Source organism: Oncorhynchus mykiss, chromosome 6 (genome assembly GCF_013265735.2).
Source record: "Oncorhynchus mykiss isolate Arlee chromosome 6, USDA_OmykA_1.1, whole genome shotgun sequence".
NCBI classification, from domain to species: domain Eukaryota; kingdom Metazoa; phylum Chordata; class Actinopteri; order Salmoniformes; family Salmonidae; genus Oncorhynchus; species Oncorhynchus mykiss.
Window position 1 is genome coordinate 92,119,980 of NC_048570.1, and position 22,531 is coordinate 92,142,510.

At 50.2% G+C, this 22,531-nt stretch overlaps 2 protein-coding genes across 2 annotated transcripts in view; one reads left to right on the plus strand and one right to left on the minus strand.

The window, feature by feature from the left end:
* The window catches only part of LOC110526820 (DIS3-like exonuclease 1), a 47,955-nt gene extending 47,447 nt beyond the window's left edge, over window positions 1-508 (minus strand). The window contains exon 1 of the mRNA XM_036981804.1: window positions 248-508. Within this exon, the coding sequence (XP_036837699.1) occupies window positions 248-377 (130 nt within the window). The 5' untranslated portion in view covers window positions 378-508. The remainder of the gene's footprint in view (window positions 1-247) is intronic.
* A 14,085-nt stretch (window positions 509-14,593) lies between these two features.
* The window catches only part of LOC118964977 (multiple epidermal growth factor-like domains protein 11), a 280,070-nt gene continuing 272,132 nt past the window's right edge, over window positions 14,594-22,531 (plus strand). The window contains exon 1 of the mRNA XM_036981545.1: window positions 14,594-14,897. The gene's annotated coding sequence lies outside the window, so the exon portion shown is untranslated. The remainder of the gene's footprint in view (window positions 14,898-22,531) is intronic.

Sequence of the window (22,531 nt, forward strand, 5' to 3'; positions counted from 1 at the left end):
AAGGCCATCATCATTATTTTCTTGCTATTTCTCTCAGGAACTAGCGGTTAAAAGGGTGACACGTGTTGTTACGGTGTAACAACTAACATCACGTGACAGTGTGACACAAAAGAGAAACATCATAGTTTACCTTATGCCTTGTTGTAAATTTAGGTAGTTAGCATGTTACATTTACGTTTGCCTAAAATTTGACGGACATCAGAAGGAAGACTTATAGAGTATTTTATTTTGTAAAACCTGACGTTACCGTTGGCGCATTGTGCCTGACAGAGAGAGCTGTAGCAGGGAACATGTTCTCTCAAATAATGTTCCCGGACCACACGGACCTTCCGTCCTCGGGAACTCTTCAAATGCAACACCTTCTCGGTCTTAATCATTGTCACCCCGCTTCATAGAAAACGCTTTTGGGGACGATTGTTTTTGAAAGATTAGCTGCGGTTGACAAGACAAGCGGGAACCGATTCCGAAGTTGTAAACAAACCATTCAAGTCCAGGAAGCACACTGCGCAAACGCGGCGGGCTCGTCGAGTTGACGTCATCAATTCAATACACACACACACACACACACAAACAGACAGACACACACACACACAGACAGACACACACACACACTTTTTCTTACAGATTATAAATGCCAGTGTCTTTAGAAAAGCGGAAAACAATATGTTAACATATCCCGTTTAAACCTTTGTTGGATGCAGTGCACTGTCATGAGTGATTTGAATGTGCTTGTATATCCCTGCCCTGACACCAGAAATTAAATTCCCTTTGGAAAAGAAAGTTATTGAAGTCCATTTAAAGCCAAAGCGAATTGCACCGATGATTGATCTCTCAACTGATTCATTGTGACAATACGCAACAGTTTGTTTCTCCACCGATGTTAATGATCTATGCTATTTTTTTTATTTTTTAGATATGAGTTAATCAAACTATATAATACTCATATCCAAACCAATGTGATCTTTTGATGTTATAATTAATTATTATCGTTATATTACGTGATATTGTTTAATTTCTTTTTTATTTTTAATCCCAGGACCCCGTCCCCGTTTTAGGTATCTCTGTATGTAGTGTTGTGTTGTCTCTCGTGTTGTGATGTGTCTCTCGTGTTGTGATGTGTGTTTTGTCCTATATATATATATTGTATTTATTTATTTATTTTAATCCCAGGACCCCGTTCCCGCAGGAGGTCCTTGCCTTTTGGTAGGCCGTCATTGTAAATAAGAATTTGTTCTTAATTAACTGACTTTCCTAGTTAAATAATATTTTTAATAAATAAATAAATTAATAAATAAATATATATTTATGAATGGTCACATGTCCATGTAGGCCTGGCCAATTCGAATAGAAGTCAGTCAATCCAGGAGGTTAATTTAAATAACAATTTTTTTTAAATATTTTAAAAACTGCATCTATTTTCAAACTGACAGCAGAAGTTATTTATGTCAAAAGTGTTTCAATAATTTTTATTTTGAATAAAAATCCCTTTCTGAACTGACTGCTTTCAACCCGAATTGACCCCAGCCCTGGTAGGGGAGATGAGAGTGTATCTGAATTGACCCCAGCCCTGGTAGGGGAGATGAGAGTGTATCTGAATTGACCCCAGCCCTGGTAGGGGAGATGAGAGTGTATCTGAATTGACCCCAGCCCTGGTACGGAAGATGAGAGTGTATCTGAATTGACCCCAGCCCTGGTAGGGGAGATGAGAGCGTATCTGAATTGACCCCAGCCCTGGTACCAGAGATGAGAGCGTATATGAATTGACCCCAGCCCTGGTACAGAAGATGAGAGTGTATCTGAATTGACCCTAGCCCTGGTACCGGAGATGAGAGTGTATCTGAATTGACCCCAGCCCTGGTACAGAAGATGAGAGTGTATCTGAATTGACCCCAGCCCTGGTACGGAAGATGAGAGTGTATCTGAATTGACCCCAGCCCTGGTACCGGAGATGAGAGCGTATCTGAATTGACCCCAGCCCTGGTACCGGAGATGAGAGCGTATCTGAATTGACCCCAGCCCTGGTAGGGGAGATGAGAGCGTATCTGAATTGACCCCAGCCCTGGTAGGGGAGATGAGAGCGTATCTGAATTGACCCCAGCCCTGGTAGGGGAGATGAGAGCGTATCTGAATTGACCCCAGCCCTGGTAGGGGAGATGAGAGTGTATCTGAATTGACCCCAGCCCTGGTAGGGGAGATGAGAGCGTATCTGAATTGACCCCAGCCCTGGTACGGGAGATGAGAGCGTATCTGAATTGACCCCAGCCCTGGTACCAGAGATGAGAGCGTATCTGAATTGACCCCAGCCCTGGTACCAGAGATGAGAGCGTATCTGAATTGACCCCAGCCCTGGTACCAGAGATGAGAGTGTATCTGAATTGACCCCAGCCCTGGTACCAGAGATGAGAGCGTATCTGAATTGACCCCAGCCCTGGTACCAGAGATGAGAGCGTATCTGAATTGACCCCAGCCCTGGTACAGGAGATGAGAGCGTATCTGAATTGACCCCAGCCCTGGTACCAGAGATGAGAGCGTATCTGAATTGACCCCAGCCCTGGTACCGGAGATGAGAGCGTATCTGAATTGACCCTAGCCCTGGTACCAGAGATGAGAGCGTATCTGAATTGACCCCAGCCCTGGTACGGAAGATGAGAGTGTATCTGAATTGACCCCAGCCCTGGTACCGGAGATGAGAGCGTATCTGAATTGACCCCAGCCCTGGTACCAGAGATGAGAGCGTATCTGAATTGACCCCAGCCCTGGTACCGGAGATGAGAGTGTATCTGAATTGACCCCAGCCCTGGTACCAGAGATGAGAGTGTATGTGAATTGACCCCAGCCCTGGTACCGGAGATGAGAGCATATCTGAATTGACCCCAGCCCTGGTACGGAAGATGAGAGCGTATCTGAATTGACCCCAGCCCTGGTACCGGAGATGAGAGCGTATCTGAATTGACCCCAGCCCTGGTACCAGAGATGAGAGTGTATCTGAATTGACCCCAGCCCTGGTACCAGAGATGAGAGCGTATATGAATTGACCCTAGCCCTGGTACCGGAGATGAGAGCGTATCTGAATTGACCCCAGCCCTGGTAGGGGAGATGAGAGCGTATCTGAATTGACCCCAGCCCTGGTACCGGAGATGAGAGTGTATCTGAATTGACCCCAGCCCTGGTACCAGAGATGAGAGTGTATCTGAATTGACCCCAGCCCTGGTAGGGGAGATGAGAGCGTATCTGAATTGACCCCAGCCCTGGTAGGGGAGATGAGAGCGTATCTGAATTGACCCCAGCCCTGGTAGGGGAGATGAGAGCGTATCTGAATTGACCCCAGCCCTGGTACAGGAGATGAGAGCGTATCTGAATTGACCCCAGCCCTGGTACCGGAGATGAGAGCGTATCTGAATTGACCCCAGCCCTGGTACAGAAGATGAGAGCGTATCTGAATTGACCCCAGCCCTGGTACCGGAGATGAGAGCGTATCTGAATTGACCCCAGCCCTGGTACCGGAGATGAGAGCGTATCTGAATTGACCCCAGCCCTGGTACCAGAGATGAGAGTGTATCTGAATTGACCCCAGCCCTGGTACCAGAGATGAGAGCGTATCTGAATTGACCCCAGCCCTGGTACGGAAGATGAGAGTGTATCTGAATTGACCCCAGCCCTGGTACCAGAGATGAGAGTGTATCTGAATTGACCCCAGCCCTGGTACCGGAGATGAGAGCGTATCTGAATTGACCCCAGCCCTGGTACAGAAGATGAGAGTGTATCTGAATTGACCCCAGCCCTGGTACCGGAGATGAGAGCGTATCTGAATTGACCCCAGCCCTGGTACCAGAGATGAGAGTGTATCTGAATTGACCCCAGCCCTGGTAGGGGAGATGAGAGCGTATCTGAATTGACCCCAGCCCTGGTAGGGGAGATGAGAGCGTATCTGAATTGACCCCAGCCCTGGTACGGGAGATGAGAGCGTATCTGAATTGACCCCAGCCCTGGTACAGGAGATGAGAGCGTATCTGAATTGACCCCAGCCCTGGTACCAGAGATGAGAGCGTATCTGAATTGACCCCAGCCCTGGTACAGGAGATGAGAGTGTATCTGAATTGACCCCAGCCCTGGTACCAGAGATGAGAGCGTATCTGAATGTTACGGTGCGTGAATGAGGACCCAAAAGCGAATTAACGTAAACAGAACTTCTTTAATAACAAAACATAGGTAGGCTCAGATGGACCGGCAGATTCCGACAGGACAGGACAAGGTTGCAGCAAACATGACGATAGTCTGGTTCAGGCATGAAAAACACAAACAAGAATCCGACAAAGACAGGAACAAAAACAGAGAGAGATATAGAGGACTAATCAGAGGGAAAAAGGGAACAGGTGGGAAAAGGGGTGACGAGGTAGTTAGGAGGAGACAAGGAACAGCTGGGGGAAAGAGGGGGAGAAAAGGTAACCTAATAACGACCAGCAGAGGGAGACAGGGTGAAGGGAGAGGACAGAAACAAGACACAACATGACAATACATGACAGTACCCCCCCACTCACCGAGCGCCTCCTGGCGCACTCGAGGAGGAAACCTGGCGGCAACGGAGGAAATCATCGATCAGCGCACGGTCCAGCACGTCCCGAGAGGGAACCCAACTCCTCTCCTCAGGACCGTACCCCTCCCAATCTACTAGGTACTGATGACCACGGCCCCGAGGACGCATGTCCAAAATCCTACGGACCCTGTAGATGGGTGCGCCCTCGACAAGGATGGGGGGGGGGGGAAGACGAGCGGGGGCGCGAAGAACGGGCTTGACACAGGAGACATGGAAGACCGGGTGGACGCGACGAAGATATCGCGGAAGAAGAAGTCGCACTGCGACAGGATTAATGATCCGAGAAATACGGAACGGACCAATGAACCGCGGGGTCAACTTGCGAGAAGCGGTCTTAAGGGGAAGGTTCTGAGTGGAGAGCCAAACTCTCTGACCGCGACAATATCTAGGACTCTTAGTTCTACGCTTATTAGCAGCTCTCACAGTCTGCGCCCTATAACGGCAAAGTGCAGACCTGACCCTCTTCCAGGTGCGCTCGCAACGTTGGACAAAAGCCTGAGCGGAGGGGACGCTGGACTCGGCGAACTGAGATGAAAACAGCGGAGGCTGGTACCCGAGGCTACTCTGAAAAGGAGATAGCCCGGTCGCAGACGAAGGAAGCGAGTTGTGGGCGTATTCTGCACAGGGGAGCTGTTCTGACCAAGACGCAGGGTTGCGAAAAGAAAGACTGCGTAAGATGCGACCGATAGTCTGATTGGCCCGTTCTGCTTGACCGTTAGACTGGGGGTGAAAGCCGGAAGAGAGACTGACGGAAGCCCCAATCAAACGGCAAAACTCCCTCCAAAATTGAGACGTGAATTGCGGACCTCTGTCCGAAACGACGTCTGACGGAAGGCCATGAATTCTGAAAACATTCTCGATGATGATTTGTGCCGTCTCTTTAGCAGAAGGAAGCTTAGCAAGGGGAATAAAATGAGCCGCCTTAGAGAACCTGTCGACAACCGTAAGAATAACAGTCTTCCCCGCTGACGAAGGCAGTCCGGTGACAAAATCTAAGGCGATGTGAGACCACGGTCGAGAGGGAATGGGAAGCGGCCTGAGACGGCCGGCAGGAGGGGAGTTACCGGACTTAGTCTGCGCGCAGACCGAACAAGCAGCCACGAAGCGACGCGTGTCATGCTCCCGGGTGGGCCACCAAAAACGCTGGCGAATGGAAGCAAGCGTACCCCGAACGCCAGGATGGCCGGCTAACTTGGCAGAGTGAGCCCACTGAAGAACGGCCAGACGAGTAGGAACGGGAACGAAAAGAAGGTTCCTAGGACAAGCGCGCGGCGACGGAGTTTGAGTGAGTGCTTGCTTTACCTGCCTCTCAATTCCCCAGACAGTCAACCCGACAACACGCCCCTCAGGGAGAATCCCCTCGGGGTCAGTGGAGGCTACTGAAGAACTGAAGAGACGAGATAAAGCATCAGGCTTGGTGTTCTTAGAGCCCGGACGATAAGAAATCACGAACTCGAAACGAGCGAAAAACAGCGCCCAGCGCGCCTGACGCGCATTAAGTCGTTTGGCAGAACGGATGTACTCAAGGTTCCTATGGTCAGTCCAAACGACAAAAGGAACGGTCGCCCCCTCCAACCACTGTCGCCATTCGCCTAGGGCTAAGCGGATGGCGAGCAGTTCGCGGTTTCCCACATCATAGTTACGTTCCGACGGCGACAGGCGATGAGAAAAATACGCGCAAGGGTGGACCTTGTCGTCAGAGAGGGAGCGCTGAGAAAGAATGGCTCCCACGCCCACCTCTGACGCGTCAACCTCGACAACGAACTGTCTAGTGACGTCAGGTGTAACAAGGATAGGTGCGGATGTAAAACGATTCTTGAGGAGATCAAAAGCTCCCTGGGCGGAAACGGACCACTTAAAGCACGTCTTGACAGAAGTAAGGGCTGTGAGAGGAGCTGCCACCTGACCGAAATTACGGATGAAACGACGATAGAAGTTCGCGAAGCCGAGAAAGCGCTGCAGCTCGACGCGTGACTTAGGGACGGGCCAATCAATGACAGCTTGGACCTTAGCGGGATCCATCTTAATGCCTTCAGCGGAAATAACAGAACCGAGAAATGTGACGGAGGAGGCATGAAAAGAGCACTTCTCAGCCTTCACAAAAAGACAATTCTCTAAAAGGCGCTGGAGGACACGTCAAACGTGCTGAACATGAATCTGGAGTGACGGTGAAAAAATCAGGATATCGTCAAGGTAAACGAAAACAAAGATGTTCAGCATGTCTCTCAGGACATCATTGACTAATGCCTGAAAGACAGCTGGAGCGTTAGCGAGGCCGAAAGGAAGAACCCGGTATTCAAAGTGCCCTAACGGAGTGTTAAACGCCGTCTTCCACTCGTCCCCCTCCTTGATGCGCACGAGATGGTAAGCGTTACGAAGGTCCAACTTAGTGAAAAACCTGGCTCCCTGCAGGATCTCGAAGGCTGAAGACATAAGAGGAAGCGGATAACGATTCTTCACTGTTATGTCATTCAGCCCTCGATAATCTATGCAGGGGCGCAGGGACCCGTCCTTCTTCTTAACAAAAAAAAACCCCGCTCCGGCGGGAGAGGAGGAGGGGACTATGGTACCGGCGGCAAGAGCTACAGACAAATAATCTTCGAGAGCCTTACGTTCGGGAGCCGACAGAGAGTATAGTCTACCCCGGGGGGGAGTGGTTCCCGGAAGGAGATCAATACTACAATCATACGACCGGTGTGGGGGAAGAGAGGTGGCCCTGGACCGACTGAACACCGTGCGCAGATCGTGATATTCCTCCGGCACCCCTGTCAAATCACCAGGCTCCTCCTGTGAAGAAGAGACAGAGGAAACAGGAGGGATAGCAGACATTAAACATTTCACATGACAAGAGACGTTCCAGGAGAGGATAGAATTACTAGACCAATTAATGGAAGGATTATGACAAACTAGCCAGGGATGGCCCAAAACAACAGGTGTAAAAGGTGAACGAAAAATTAAAAAAGAAATGGTTTCGCTATGATTACCAGAAACAGTGAGGGTTAAAGGTAGCGTCTCACGCTGAATCCTGGGGAGAGGACTACCATCCAGGGCGAACAAGGCCGTGGACTCCCTTAACTGTCTGAGAGGAATGTCATGTTCCCGAGCCCAGGTCTCGTCCATAAAACAGCCCTCCGCCCCAGAGTCTATTAAGGCACTGCAGGAAGCTGACGAACCGGTCCAGCGTAGATGGACCGACAAGGTAGTGCAGGATCTTGAAGGAGAGACAGGAGTAGTAGCGCTCACCAGTAGCCCTCCGCTTACTGATGAGCTCTGGCTTTTACTGGACATGAAGTGACAAAATGACCAGCAGAACCGCAATAGAGACAGAGGCGGTTGGTGATTCTCCGTTCCCTCTCCTTAGTCGAGATGCGGATACCTCCCAGCTGCATAGGCTCAGCACCCGAGCCGGCAGAGGAAGATGGTAGTGATGCGGAGAGGGGGGCAACGGAGAACGTGAGCTCCTTTCCACGAGCTCGGTGACGAAGATCAACCCGTCGCTCAATGCGAATAGCGAGTTCAATCAAGGAATCCACGCTGGAAGGAACCTCCCGGGAGAGAATCTCATCCTTTACCTCTGCGCGGAGACCCTCCAGAAAACGAGCGAGCAAAGCCGGCTCGTTCCAGCCACTGGAGGCAGCAAGAGTGCGAAACTCAATAGAGTAGTCTGTTATGGATCGATTACCTTGACATAGGGAAGACAGGGCCCTGGAAGCCTCCTCCCCAAAAACAGATCGATCAAAAACCCGTATCATCTCCTCCTTAAAGTCCTGATACTGGTTAGTACACTCAGCCCTTGCCTCCCAGATTGCCGTGCCCCACTCACGAGCCCGTCCAGTAAGGAGAGATATGACGTAGGCGACACGAGCAGTGCTCCTGGAGTAAGTGTTGGGCTGGAGAGAAAACACAATATCACACTGGGTGAGGAACGAGCGGCATTCAGTGGGCTCCCCAGAGTAACACGGCGGGTTATTGATTCTGGGCTCCGGAGATTCGAAAGCCCTGGAAGTGGCCGGTGGATCGAGGCGGAGATGGTGAACCTGTTCTGTGAGGTTGGAGACTTGGGTGGCCAGGGTCTCAACGGCATGTCGAGCAGCAGACAATTCCTGCTCGTGTCTGCCTAGCATCGCTCCCTGGATCTCGACGGCTGAGTGGAGAGGATCCGAAGTCGCTGGGTCCATTCTTGGTCGGATTCTTCTGTTACGGTGCGTGAATGAGGACCCAAAAGCGAATTAACGTAAACAGAACTTCTTTAATAACAAAACATAGGTAGGCTCAGATGGACCGGCAGATTCCGACAGGACAGGACAAGGTTGCAGCAAACATGACGATAGTCTGGTTCAGGCATGAAAAACACAAACAAGAATCCGACAAAGACAGGAACAAAAACAGAGAGAGATATAGAGGACTAATCAGAGGGAAAAAGGGAACAGGTGGGAAAAGGGGTGACGAGGTAGTTAGGAGGAAACAAGGAACAGCTGGGGGAAAGAGGGGGAGAAAAGGTAACCTAATAACGACCAGCAGAGGGAGACAGGGTGAAGGGAGAGGACAGAAACAAGACACAACATGACAATACATGACACTGAATTGACCCCAGCCCTGGTACCAGAGATGAGAGTGTATCTGAATTGACCCCAGCCCTGGTACGGAAGATGAGAGTGTATCTGAATTGACCCCAGCCCTGGTACCGGAGATGAGAGTGTATCTGAATTTACCCCAGCCCTGGTACCAGAGATGAGAGCGTATCTGAATTGACCCCAGCCCTGGTACCAGAGATGAGAGTGTATCTGAATTGACCCCAGCCCTGGTACCAGAGATGAGAGCGTATCTGAATTGACCCCAGCCCTGGTACCGGAGATGAGAGTGTATCTGAATTGACCCCAGCCCTGGTACCAGAGATGAGAGTGTATCTGAATTGACCCCAGCCCTGGTAGGGGAGATGAGAGTGTATCTGAATTGACCCCAGCCCTGGTACCAGAGATGAGAGCGTATATGAATTGACCCTAGCCCTGGTACCGGAGATGAGAGCGTATCTGAATTGACCCCAGCCCTGGTAGGGGAGATGAGAGCGTATCTGAATTGACCCCAGCCCTGGTACCGGAGATGAGAGTGTATCTGAATTGACCCCAGCCCTGGTACCAGAGATGAGAGTGTATCTGAATTGACCCCAGCCCTGGTACCAGAGATGAGAGTGTATCTGAATTGACCCCAGCCCTGGTACCAGAGATGAGAGTGTATCTGAATTGACCCCAGCCCTGGTAGGGGAGATGAGAGCGTATCTGAATTGACCCCAGCCCTGGTAGGGGAGATGAGAGCGTATCTGAATTGACCCCAGCCCTGGTACGGGAGATGAGAGCGTATCTGAATTGACCCCAGCCCTGGTACAGGAGTTGAGAGCGTATCTGAATTGACCCCAGCCCTGGTACAGAAGATGAGAGCGTATCTGAATTGACCCCAGCCCTGGTACCGGAGATGAGAGCGTATCTGAATTGACCCCAGCCCTGGTACCGGAGATGAGAGCGTATCTGAATTGACCCCAGCCCTGGTACCAGAGATGAGAGTGTATCTGAATTGACCCCAGCCCTGGTACCAGAGATGAGAGCGTATCTGAATTGACCCCAGCCCTGGTACGGAAGATGAGAGTGTATCTGAATTGACCCCAGCCCTGGTACCGGAGATGAGAGCGTATCTGAATTGACCCCAGCCCTGGTACCGGAGATGAGAGCGTATCTGAATTGACCCCAGCCCTGGTACAGAAGATGAGAGTGTATCTGAATTGACCCCAGCCCTGGTACCGGAGATGAGAGCGTATCTGAATTGACCCCAGCCCTGGTACCAGAGATGAGAGTGTATCTGAATTGACCCCAGCCCTGGTAGGGGAGATGAGAGCGTATCTGAATTGACCCCAGCCCTGGTAGGGGAGATGAGAGTGTATCTGAATTGACCCCAGCCCTGGTACGGGAGATGAGAGCGTATCTGAATTGACCCCAGCCCTGGTACAGGAGATGAGAGCGTATCTGAATTGACCCCAGCCCTGGTACCGGAGATGAGAGCGTATCTGAATTGACCCCAGCCCTGGTACAGAAGATGAGAGCGTATCTGAATTGACCCCAGCCCTGGTACCGGAGATGAGAGCGTATCTGAATTGACCCCAGCCCTGGTACCGGAGATGAGAGCGTATCTGAATTGACCCCAGCCCTGGTAGGGGAGATGAGAGCGTATCTGAATTGACCCCAGCCCTGGTAGGGGAGATGAGAGCGTATCTGAATTGAACCCAGCCCTGGTAGGGGAGATGAGAGTGTATCTGAATTGACCCCAGCCCTGGTAGGGGAGATGAGAGCGTATCTGAATTGACCCCAGCCCTGGTAGGGGAGATGAGAGCGTATCTGAATTGACCCCAGCCCTGGTAAGGGAGATGAGAGTGTATCTGAATTGACCCCAGCCCTGGTAGGGGAGATGAGAGCGTATCTGAATTGACCCCAGCCCTGGTACCAGAGATGAGAGTGTATCTGAATTGACCCCAGCCCTGGTACCAGAGATGAGAGCGTATCTGAATTGACCCCAGCCCTGGTACCAGAGATGAGAGCGTATCTGAATTGACCCCAGCCCTGGTACCAGAGATGAGAGCGTATCTGAATTGACCCCAGCCCTGGTACGGAAGATGAGAGTGTATCTGAATTGACCCCAGCCCTGGTACCGGAGATGAGAGTGTATCTGAATTGACCCCAGCCCTGGTACCAGAGATGAGAGCGTATCTGAATTGACCCCAGCCCTGGTACCAGAGATGAGAGTGTATCTGAATTGACCCCAGCCCTGGTAGGGGAGATGAGAGTGTATCTGAATTGACCCCAGCCCTGGTACCAGAGATGAGAGCGTATATGAATTGACCCTAGCCCTGGTACCGGAGATGAGAGCGTATCTGAATTGACCCCAGCCCTGGTAGGGGAGATGAGAGCGTATCTGAATTGACCCCAGCCCTGGTACCGGAGATGAGAGTGTATCTGAATTGACCCCAGCCCTGGTACCAGAGATGAGAGTGTATCTGAATTGACCCCAGCCCTGGTACCAGAGATGAGAGTGTATCTGAATTGACCCCAGCCCTGGTACCAGAGATGAGAGTGTATCTGAATTGACCCCAGCCCTGGTAGGGGAGATGAGAGCGTATCTGAATTGACCCCAGCCCTGGTAGGGGAGATGAGAGCGTATCTGAATTGACCCCAGCCCTGGTACCGGAGATGAGAGCGTATCTGAATTGACCCCAGCCCTGGTACAGGAGATGAGAGCGTATCTGAATTGACCCCAGCCCTGGTACCGGAGATGAGAGCGTATCTGAATTGACCCCAGCCCTGGTACAGAAGATGAGAGCGTATCTGAATTGACCCCAGCCCTGGTACCGGAGATGAGAGCGTATCTGAATTGACCCCAGCCCTGGTACCGGAGATGAGAGCGTATCTGAATTGACCCCAGCCCTGGTACCAGAGATGAGAGTGTATCTGAATTGACCCCAGCCCTGGTACCAGAGATGAGAGCGTATCTGAATTGACCCCAGCCCTGGTACGGAAGATGAGAGTGTATCTGAATTGACCCCAGCCCTGGTACCGGAGATGAGAGCGTATCTGAATTGACCCCAGCCCTGGTACCGGAGATGAGAGCGTATCTGAATTGACCCCAGCCCTGGTACAGAAGATGAGAGTGTATCTGAATTGACCCCAGCCCTGGTACCGGAGATGAGAGCGTATCTGAATTGACCCCAGCCCTGGTACCAGAGATGAGAGTGTATCTGAATTGACCCCAGCCCTGGTAGGGGAGATGAGAGCGTATCTGAATTGACCCCAGCCCTGGTAGGGGAGATGAGAGCGTATCTGAATTGACCCCAGCCCTGGTAGGGGAGATGAGAGCGTATCTGAATTGACCCCAGCCCTGGTAGGGGAGATGAGAGCGTATCTGAATTGACCCCAGCCCTGGTACCGGAGATGAGAGCGTATCTGAATTGACCCCAGCCCTGGTACAGAAGATGAGAGCGTATCTGAATTGACCCCAGCCCTGGTACCGGAGATGAGAGCGTATCTGAATTGACCCCAGCCCTGGTACCGGAGATGAGAGCGTATCTGAATTGACCCCAGCCCTGGTACCAGAGATGAGAGTGTATCTGAATTCACCCCAGCCCTGGTACCAGAGATGAGAGCGTATCTGAATTGACCCCAGCCCTGGTACGGAAGATGAGAGTGTATCTGAATTGACCCCAGCCCTGGTAGGGGAGATGAGAGCGTATCTGAATTGACCCCAGCCCTGGTACCGGAGATGAGAGTGTATCTGAATTGACCCCAGCCCTGGTACCAGAGATGAGAGTGTATCTGAATTGACCCCAGCCCTGGTACCAGAGATGAGAGTGTATCTGAATTGACCCCAGCCCTGGTACCAGAGATGAGAGTGTATCTGAATTGACCCCAGCCCTGGTAGGGGAGATGAGAGCGTATCTGAATTGACCCCAGCCCTGGTAGGGGAGATGAGAGCGTATCTGAATTGACCCCAGCCCTGGTACGGGAGATGAGAGCGTATCTGAATTGACCCCAGCCCTGGTACAGGAGATGAGAGCGTATCTGAATTGACCCCAGCCCTGGTACCGGAGATGAGAGCGTATCTGAATTGACCCCAGCCCTGGTACAGAAGATGAGAGCGTATCTGAATTGACCCCAGCCCTGGTACCGGAGATGAGAGCGTATCTGAATTGACCCCAGCCCTGGTACCGGAGATGAGAGCGTATCTGAATTGACCCCAGCCCTGGTACCAGAGATGAGAGTGTATCTGAATTGACCCCAGCCCTGGTACCAGAGATGAGAGCGTATCTGAATTGACCCCAGCCCTGGTACGGAAGATGAGAGTGTATCTGAATTGACCCCAGCCCTGGTACCGGAGATGAGAGCGTATCTGAATTGACCCCAGCCCTGGTACCGGAGATGAGAGCGTATCTGAATTGACCCCAGCCCTGGTACAGAAGATGAGAGTGTATCTGAATTGACCCCAGCCCTGGTACCGGAGATGAGAGCGTATCTGAATTGACCCCAGCCCTGGTACCAGAGATGAGAGTGTATCTGAATTGACCCCAGCCCTGGTAGGGGAGATGAGAGCGTATCTGAATTGACCCCAGCCCTGGTAGGGGAGATGAGAGCGTATCTGAATTGACCCCAGCCCTGGTAGGGGAGATGAGAGCGTATCTGAATTGACCCCAGCCCTGGTAGGGGAGATGAGAGCGTATCTGAATTGACCCCAGCCCTGGTACCGGAGATGAGAGCGTATCTGAATTGACCCCAGCCCTGGTACAGAAGATGAGAGCGTATCTGAATTGACCCCAGCCCTGGTACCGGAGATGAGAGCGTATCTGAATTGACCCCAGCCCTGGTACCGGAGATGAGAGCGTATCTGAATTGACCCCAGCCCTGGTACCAGAGATGAGAGTGTATCTGAATTCACCCCAGCCCTGGTACCAGAGATGAGAGCGTATCTGAATTGACCCCAGCCCTGGTACGGAAGATGAGAGTGTATCTGAATTGACCCCAGCCCTGGTACCGGAGATGAGAGCGTATCTGAATTGACCCCAGCCCTGGTACCGGAGATGAGAGCGTATCTGAATTGACCCCAGCCCTGGTACAGAAGATGAGAGTGTATCTGAATTGACCCCAGCCCTGGTACCGGAGATGAGAGCGTATCTGAATTGACCCCAGCCCTGGTACCGGAGATGAGAGCGTATCTGAATTGACCCCAGCCCTGGTACCAGAGATGAGAGCGTATCTGAATTGACCCCAGCCCTGGTACCGGAGATGAGAGTGTATCTGAATTGACCCCAGCCCTGGTACAGAAGATGAGGGCGTATCTGAATTGACCCCAGCCCTGGTACCGGAGATGAGAGCGTATCTGAATTGACCCCAGCCCTGGTACCGGAGATGAGAGCGTATCTGAATCGACCCCAGCCCTGGTACCGGAGATGAGAGCGTATCTGAATCGACCCCAGCCCTGGTACCAGAGATGAGAGCCTTCGTGACGTCACTGGTATTTAAATGATCCGCGCTCGAGCGCCAGTTGCAGTGTGGATAGAAGCGATGCGCGAGAGAAGTGAGGAGCGAAGATCATTGAAGCTTTAGGGGCTTGACTGTACAACCTTACGCGACAATTTATCCACAATTTAATCGACTTTCGCCACAGGAAATATATTATCCTTATTTACCAGGTGCGTAAGACACTGTTGAACGATAGGCTACACAGCTAAAGACTGTCTCTGGGAAGGAAGAGATCACAGAACACAGAAAAGGTAGGCTTCTCTGTCTCCGGGAATTTTTCTAATGCCATTGAGTTCAGCAAAGTTCTCCAGAATATGTTTTAATGCCCATTAATTGCTCGTCTTTGGTAAGTGTCACGTCTCAAGTGCTGCTGGGATAATTGCTATGTCTCAAGTGTTGTTGCAAGGTCTGATTATGCTTGTTAATTAGTTGCGGTGTGATAGAGTAGTCTATAATGTGATTGGGTCCTTCAAAGATATTGATGCTGAGAAGTATTGTGTTTGTGAGTAGGCTTCTGTTAGGTTGAATTGTGTTTTGTAGCCTATCTGCTTCTATTCGAGTTAAATTGTAAATGTAATATCTATTGAACTATTTGAAACTGTTAGGCTATATTTCTAAAAAACCTCTGTACCAGAGGGTAACATTTTTTAAAAAGGGGTAATTTCTGCATTTGATTAAAATTACCACGTTATTAGCATGTTGCCACGTAACAATGAGACAGGAAGTGCTTACATCTAAAGAAGACCACGCTATATCATCATACCTCCAGCTGAGAGGTATTGTATTGATGAGTTGTTTGATTATTTGGATCTCCTTGAGCCCACAACGGGGGACGTATCTCCCAACAGTCCTATGAAAAACCATAAAACACATCCAATATGTTACAGTGTTAAAGTATTTTACAGTAGCCTAGAAAACCCCCGTTGGAGTTGAATCCCCTTGAATTATCACTGAATTATCACTGTCTCTGTGGGACGAGATTCAAGAACGTTCACTTTATTCACAAGTTGCTGTGAGAAAGTGAATGTACAAAGCAATAGGAGGGTTTTTGATGTTGATGAGGTCTGACAGGAGGCCGTCATGGTCTAAAATGAGGTGGGTTTCGTTCCCAAAAGGCTCCCTTAAATTACCAATATAGTGCACTACTTTAGACCAAAGCTGATCGAACGCAGTGCACTATGTAGGGAATAGGGTGCCAGAGTCCTACTGACCCTGGTCTAAAGCAGTGCACTATGTAGGGAATAGGGTGCCAGAGTCCTACTGATCCTGGTCTAAAGCAGTGCACTATATAGGGAATAGGGTGCCAGAGTCCTACTGACCCTCGTCTAAAGCAGTGCACTATATAGGGAATAGGGTGCCAGAGTCCTACTGACCCTGGTCTAAAGTAGTGCACTATATAGGGAATAGGGTGCCATTTGGGACAGACCCGTGATCTTCTGCTCTGACCTTCAAGTTGAATGAGGCACCAATCAAATCACTATTGATCCCTGCGTGGAAGCTGTAAATTCAGGCATTGTTGTGCAGCAGAGAGAAAGAGGGGTGTTTTGCATAGTGACACACGGGACAGATTCACCACTAACACTATAGGTGGACGTCTATTTGGCTTAAGGCTCTAGTACTGTTGCTGCTTTTGGTTACTAACAGATGAGGACAGTTTCATTTCAAACGCCAACTGCTTTTTTAAAGTTTGTATTGCTAATCAGGCTATTTGCTAGAATTCCCTTTCCTTTCATTTGTCAGATAAAAGAGAAAAACATTTACTAACCATGTTCTTACACCACTGGCAGTTTCTCCAGAATCCCACCAGGTCTGAGTTTGGCCCCCGCCCCTACCCCCCACCCCCCAACCCCCTACCTAACCATGTTCTTATACCACTGGCAGTTTCTCCAGAATCCCACCAGGTCTGAGTTTGGCCCCCCGCCCCCTACCCCCCACCCCCCCCACCCCCCAACCCCCTACCTAACCATGTTCTTACACCACTGGCAGTTTCTCCAGAATCCCACCAGGTAATCCATCCACTTACCGTGAAATGCTTACTGACAAGCCCTTAACCAACAGTGCCGTCCAAGAAATAGAGTTAAGAAAATAAAGGAGAAATGTAAAGTAGCACAGTAGAATTACATAACAATAACGAGGCTGATTGTTCCGTAACCTGTTAGTTCATATGCCTTGCCACCGTGATATAGAGGCCTAACCGCCGAGACGATAAGAAGACACAGTGGCAGAATATATGCAACCGCACCTTTGTTTCATTACGAAACCAGAGAGCAACATTTGATCTGTGAAGTCCACAAAACATATTGGGTGGAACAAACAGTTCCACGTCCTACAGCATGGTCAATCAAGGTAATGTTTCCAACATTTTGGGACTAGCCACCAGAAGACAACGACACAACGAGATGCAACAATATACTTTTTTTTTTCTGTCAATGAGTTTGGCTTCGGATGTGATGTGATTGGTCTGAAGCCAAATCCAAACTGGCTTCCCTTTACATTTTTTTTTTTTTTGGGTGCGCCAGGGCCATTCACAGCTGAGCTCACTCAGTTTAGAGCAACGCTGATTGGCCACCCATAGAGCATTCAATGCTACGGTTGGCAACAATGTCATACTCTTTTTTTTTTGACCAGACAGCGTCAGATAGATACGCTACACACACTGAGACAGAGGGGCGCTGATTCATTTGATCGTCTGCTTCCTCCGGTGACATACATTCAGCCTCTTGCGAATTGAAGGACATTTATGAAACACAGAGAGATGTATGGGGGGGGGGGGGGGTTTGTAAAAAAAATTGGGTTAACCTGGCATCCCGTGGCATCCATGAATGCACCCCACTACAAATAATACAACCAGTCCACCATCAAAACAATAGTTTAGCATGGATTGTTTATGCAGACATTGTAGTCTAGCCTACTAGCCTATCTATAGCTATATATAGTATTTATCTGGTAGCCTATTATATTACACATTGGAGCTCAGACTCCACGCTGTCGGGGCTATCCGTCTCATCACTCGTAGATTTACAAGTGTCCACAGAAGGGGGTGTCGCTCTCATGAGCGCCACTGGGTCTCTGGCAGTCGACAGCTGTGAGGAGGAGAAGGGTGGGGGCCGGCATCTCACTAGAGGAACTGTCACTATTCTCGGGGGGAAGGAAGAAGAGGAGGTGCAAGGCCACTGTCATTTCCAGGCCGTGCAGTGAGGTCTCTGTCTAGTCCTGCTACTGCATAAGACCTACTAGCAAGGGGGGTAGCTTTGCTGATGTGGTTATCTTCGGTAATTTGGCACGAGCTTGAACAACGCACTCACTCTCCATCCGAGTCCGACCTGATTCACCTAACTTTTTAAAAGAGTTAATAGCCAATTAGGTGAGGAGGACGAGGTAGGGTTGCCGTCGGCGCCGGAGAAACAGGCTAACTAGATGTGTGACAACTATACTGAACAACAATATAAAAGAAGCATGTAAAGTGTTGGTCCCATGTTTCATGAGCTGAAATAAAAGATCCCAGAAATTCTCTATACGGACAAAAATCTTATTTCTGTCAAATTGTTGCGCACAAATTTGTTTACATCCCTGTTAGTGAGCCTTTCTCCTTTGCCAAAATAATTCATTCACCTGACAGGTGTGGCATATCAAGAAGCTGATTAAAGAGCATGATAATTACACAGGTGCACCTTGTGCTGGGGGACAATAATAGGCCACTCTAAAAGGTGCAGTTTTATCACACAACACAATGTCACATGTCTTAAGTTTTGAGGGAGTGTACAATTGGCATGCTGACTGAAGGAATGTCCACCAGAGCTGTTGCCAGAGAATTGAATGTTCATTTCTCTACCATAAGCCGCTTCCAACGTTGTTTTAGAGAATTTAGCAGTACGTCCAACTGGCCTCACAACCCCAGACCATGTGTAACCACGCCATCCCAGAACCTCCACATCCGGCTTCTTCACCGGCGGGGTCGTCTGAGACCAGCCACCCGGACAGCTGATGAAACTGTGGGTTTGTCTGAGACCAGCCACCCGGACAGCTGATGAAACTGTGGGTTTGTCTGAGACCAGCCACCCAGACAGATGATGAAACTGTGGGTTTGTCTGAGACCTGCCACCCGGTCAGCTGATGAAACTGTGGGTTTGTCTGAGACCAGCCACCCAGACAGCTGATGAAACAGTGGGTTTGTCTGAGACCAGCCATTCAGACAGCTGATGAAACTGTGGGTTTGTCTGAGACCAGCCACCCAGACAGCTGATGAAGCAGTGGGTTTGTCTGAGACCAGCCATTCAGACAGCTGATGAAACAGTGGGTTTGTCTGAGACCAGCCACCCAGACAGCTGATGAAACTGTGGGTTTGTCTGAGACCAGCCATTCAGACAGCTGATGAAACAGTGGGTTTGTCTGAGACCAGCCACCCAGACAGCTGATGAAACAGTGGGTTTGTCTGAGACCAGCCACCCAGACAGCTGATGAAACTGTGGGTTTGTCTGAGACCAGCCACCCAGACAGATGATGAAACTGTGGGTTTGTCTGAGACCAGCCACCCAGACAGCTGATGAAACTGTGGGTTTGTCTGAGACCAGCCACCCAGACAGCTGATGAAAATGTGGGTTTGCACAATCGAAGAACATCCGCACACACTGTCAGAAACCTTCACAGTGAAGCTAATCTGCGTGCTTGTCATCCTCACCAGGGTCTTGACCTGACTGCAGTTCAGCGTTGTAACCAACTTCAGTGGGCAAATGCTCAACTTTGATGGCAACTGGCACACTGAAGAAGTGTGCTCTTCTCTGATGAATCCCTGTGTCAACTGTACCGGGTAGACAGCAGACTGTGTATATGGCGTTGTGTGGGTGAGCGGTTTGCTGAGATCCTGATGCCCATTGTCGTGCCATTCATCCGCCCTCATCACCTCATGTTTCAGCATGATAATGCACGGCCCCATGTCGCAAGAATCTGTACAGAATTCCTAGAAGTTTCTCAAATTCCATGGCCTGCATTCTCACCAGACATGTCACCCATTGAGCATATTTGGGATGCCCTGGATCGACGTGTACAACAGCGTTCTCCAGTTACTGCTAATGTCCAGCAACTTCACACAGCCATTGAAGAGGAGTGGGACAACATTCCACAGGCCACAATCAACAGCCTGATTAACTCTATGCAAAGGAGATGTTGTCCTGCATGAGGCAAATGGTGGTCACACCAGATACTGACTGGTTTTCTGATCCACGCCCCTACCTTTTTTTTTAAGGTATCTGTGACCAACATATCAAATCAATTTATTTATATAGCCCTTCGTACATCAGCTGATATCTCAAAGTGCTGTACAGAAACACAGCCTAAAACCCCAAACAGCAAGCAATGCAGGTGTAGAAGCACGGTGGCTAGGAAAAACTCCCTAGAAAGGCCAAAACCTAAGAAGAAACCTAGAGAGGAACCAGGCTATGAGGGGTGGCCAGTCCTCTTCTGGCTGTGCCGGGTGGAGATTATAACAGAACATGGCCAAGATGTTCAAATGTTCATAAATGATGGTAATCACAGTGAACTGGTCAGGGTTCCGTAGCCGCAGGCAGAACAGTTGAAACTGAAGGTGGACTGGGGACAACAAGGAGTCATCATGCCAGGTAGTCCCAAGGCCTGGTCCTATGGCTCAGGTCCTCCGAGAGAGAGAGAGAGAGAGAGAGAGAGAGAGAGAGAATTAGAGAGAGAGAGAGAATTAGAGAGAGCATACTTAAATTTATACAGGACACTGGATAAGACAGGAGAAATACTCCAGATATAACAGACTGACCCTAGCCCCCCCGACACATAAACTACTGCAGCATAAATACTGGAGGCTGAGACAGGAGGGGTCAGGAGACACTGTATGTACACCTGTATTCCCAGACATGTGAAATCCATAGATTAGGGCCTAATTTATTTATTTAAATTGACTGATTTCCTTATGAACTGTAATTGTTGCATGCTGTGTTTATATTTGTGTTCAGTGTATATTGTCTGTCTGGTTCAACTGTTACATGTGGAAATTAAAAAAGAGGGTTACCTTCAAAATGATTTATAAAAAATAAAAATAAAAATATATATATACAATTTAGATATAGATGTGAGATGACGGTTGCGTGGGGCCCCACCGCCTTGCGGGTGCTGTGGGTGCTGCGGGTGCTGTGGGTGCTGCGGGTGCTGTGGGTGCTGCGGGTGATGTGGGTGATGCGGGTGCTGCGGGTGATGCGGGTGATGTGGGTGATGCGGGTGCTGTGGGTGATGCGGGTGCTGTGGGTGCTGCGGGTGCTGTGGGTGCTGCGGGTGCTGCGGGTGATGTGGGTGATGCGGGTGATGTGGGTGATGCGGGTGCTGTGGGTGCTGCGGGTGCTGTGGGTGCTGCGGGTGCTGCGGGTGATGTGGGTGATGCGGGTGCTGTGGGTGATGCGGGTGCTGTGGGTGCTGCGGGTGATGTGGGTGCTGTGGGTGCTGCGGGTGATGTTGGTGATGCGGGTGCTGCGGGTGATGTGGGTGATGCGGGTGCTGTGGGTGCTGTGGGTGCTGTGGGTGCTGTGGGTGATGTGGGTGATGCGGGTGCTGCGGGTGATGCGGGTGCTGTGGGTGCTGTGGGTGCTGCGGGTGATGTGGGTGCTGCGGGTGATGTGGGTGCTGTGGGTGCTGTGGGTGCTGCGGGTGATGTGGGTGCTGCGGGTGATGTGGGTGCTGTGGGTGCTGTGGGTGATTTGGGTGAGGTGGGTGCTGCGGGTGATGTGGGTGATGTGGGTGCTGTGGGTGCTGCGGGTGATGTGGGTGCTGCGGGTGATGTGGGTGCTGTGGGTGATTTGGGTGAGGTGGGTGCTGCGGGTGATGTGGGTGATGTGGGTGCTGTGGGTGCTGCGGGTGATGTGGATGCTGCGGGTGATGTGGGTGCTGCGGGTGATGTGGGTGATTTGGGTGAGGTGGGTGCTGTGGGGGCTGTGGGGGCTGTGGGTGCTACACCAGTGACGTATGAAACAGAACAGAACAGAAGAGACTGACTTTTCTAATCAGGTTAACTTCTAAGAACCAGAGGTGGCCTATTACGACAATGAGAAGCATTTTAACAGAACAGCACTGTGCCGGTGAACGTTATGGGTCCCCACTGGGTTGGTGCATTTTGAAATAGTTTTATTACACTATGTCACAGATTCATCACAACCGGACTTTGGCAATCAGAGTAATGCAGCTTTTGACGACTGAGGCTCTTAGCCTAATTAAGCAGGCTTTTTATTCTGCTTTGAGGATGCTGCTCAACAGTGTGTGTGTGTGTGTGTGTGTGTGTGTGTGTGTGTGTGTGTGTCTGTGTGTGTGTGTGTCTGTGTGTGTGTGTGTGTGTGTGTGTGTGTGTGTGTGTGTGTGTGTCTGTGTGTGTGTGTGTGTGTGTTTGTGTGTGTGTGTGTGTGTGTGTGTGTGTGTGTGTGTGTGTGTGTGTGTGTGTGTGTGTGTGTGTGGCTTTGGAAAAAATATATGATGGCGTCCAACGAGATTTTTGCTCTTCTAAATGTTTTCGAACCAGTTGTAATTATCATATACTGTACCTATTTCCTCTTAAATGATTAATGTCTCCTCCTGTTCCTGAACAGAGCTGTATAAATGACTCATAGGATTCATGCCATTTTTAATCAAAGCAATGAATAATGTTGAATCATTAATTAAATTTAATGATAAGACCTTGGTCAAGCTGAAGATTAATGAATATGAGTTGTACAGCGGTACGACAACATGCCCTTGTAGGCTTCCGAAATGGCACCCTATTCCCTATGAAGTGCACTACTTTTGGCCACGGCCTATAGGGCTCTGGTCTAAAGTAGTGCACTATAAAGGGCATAGGGTGCCATTTGGCAGAGACGTTATGAGTTGTACAGCACCGACGACA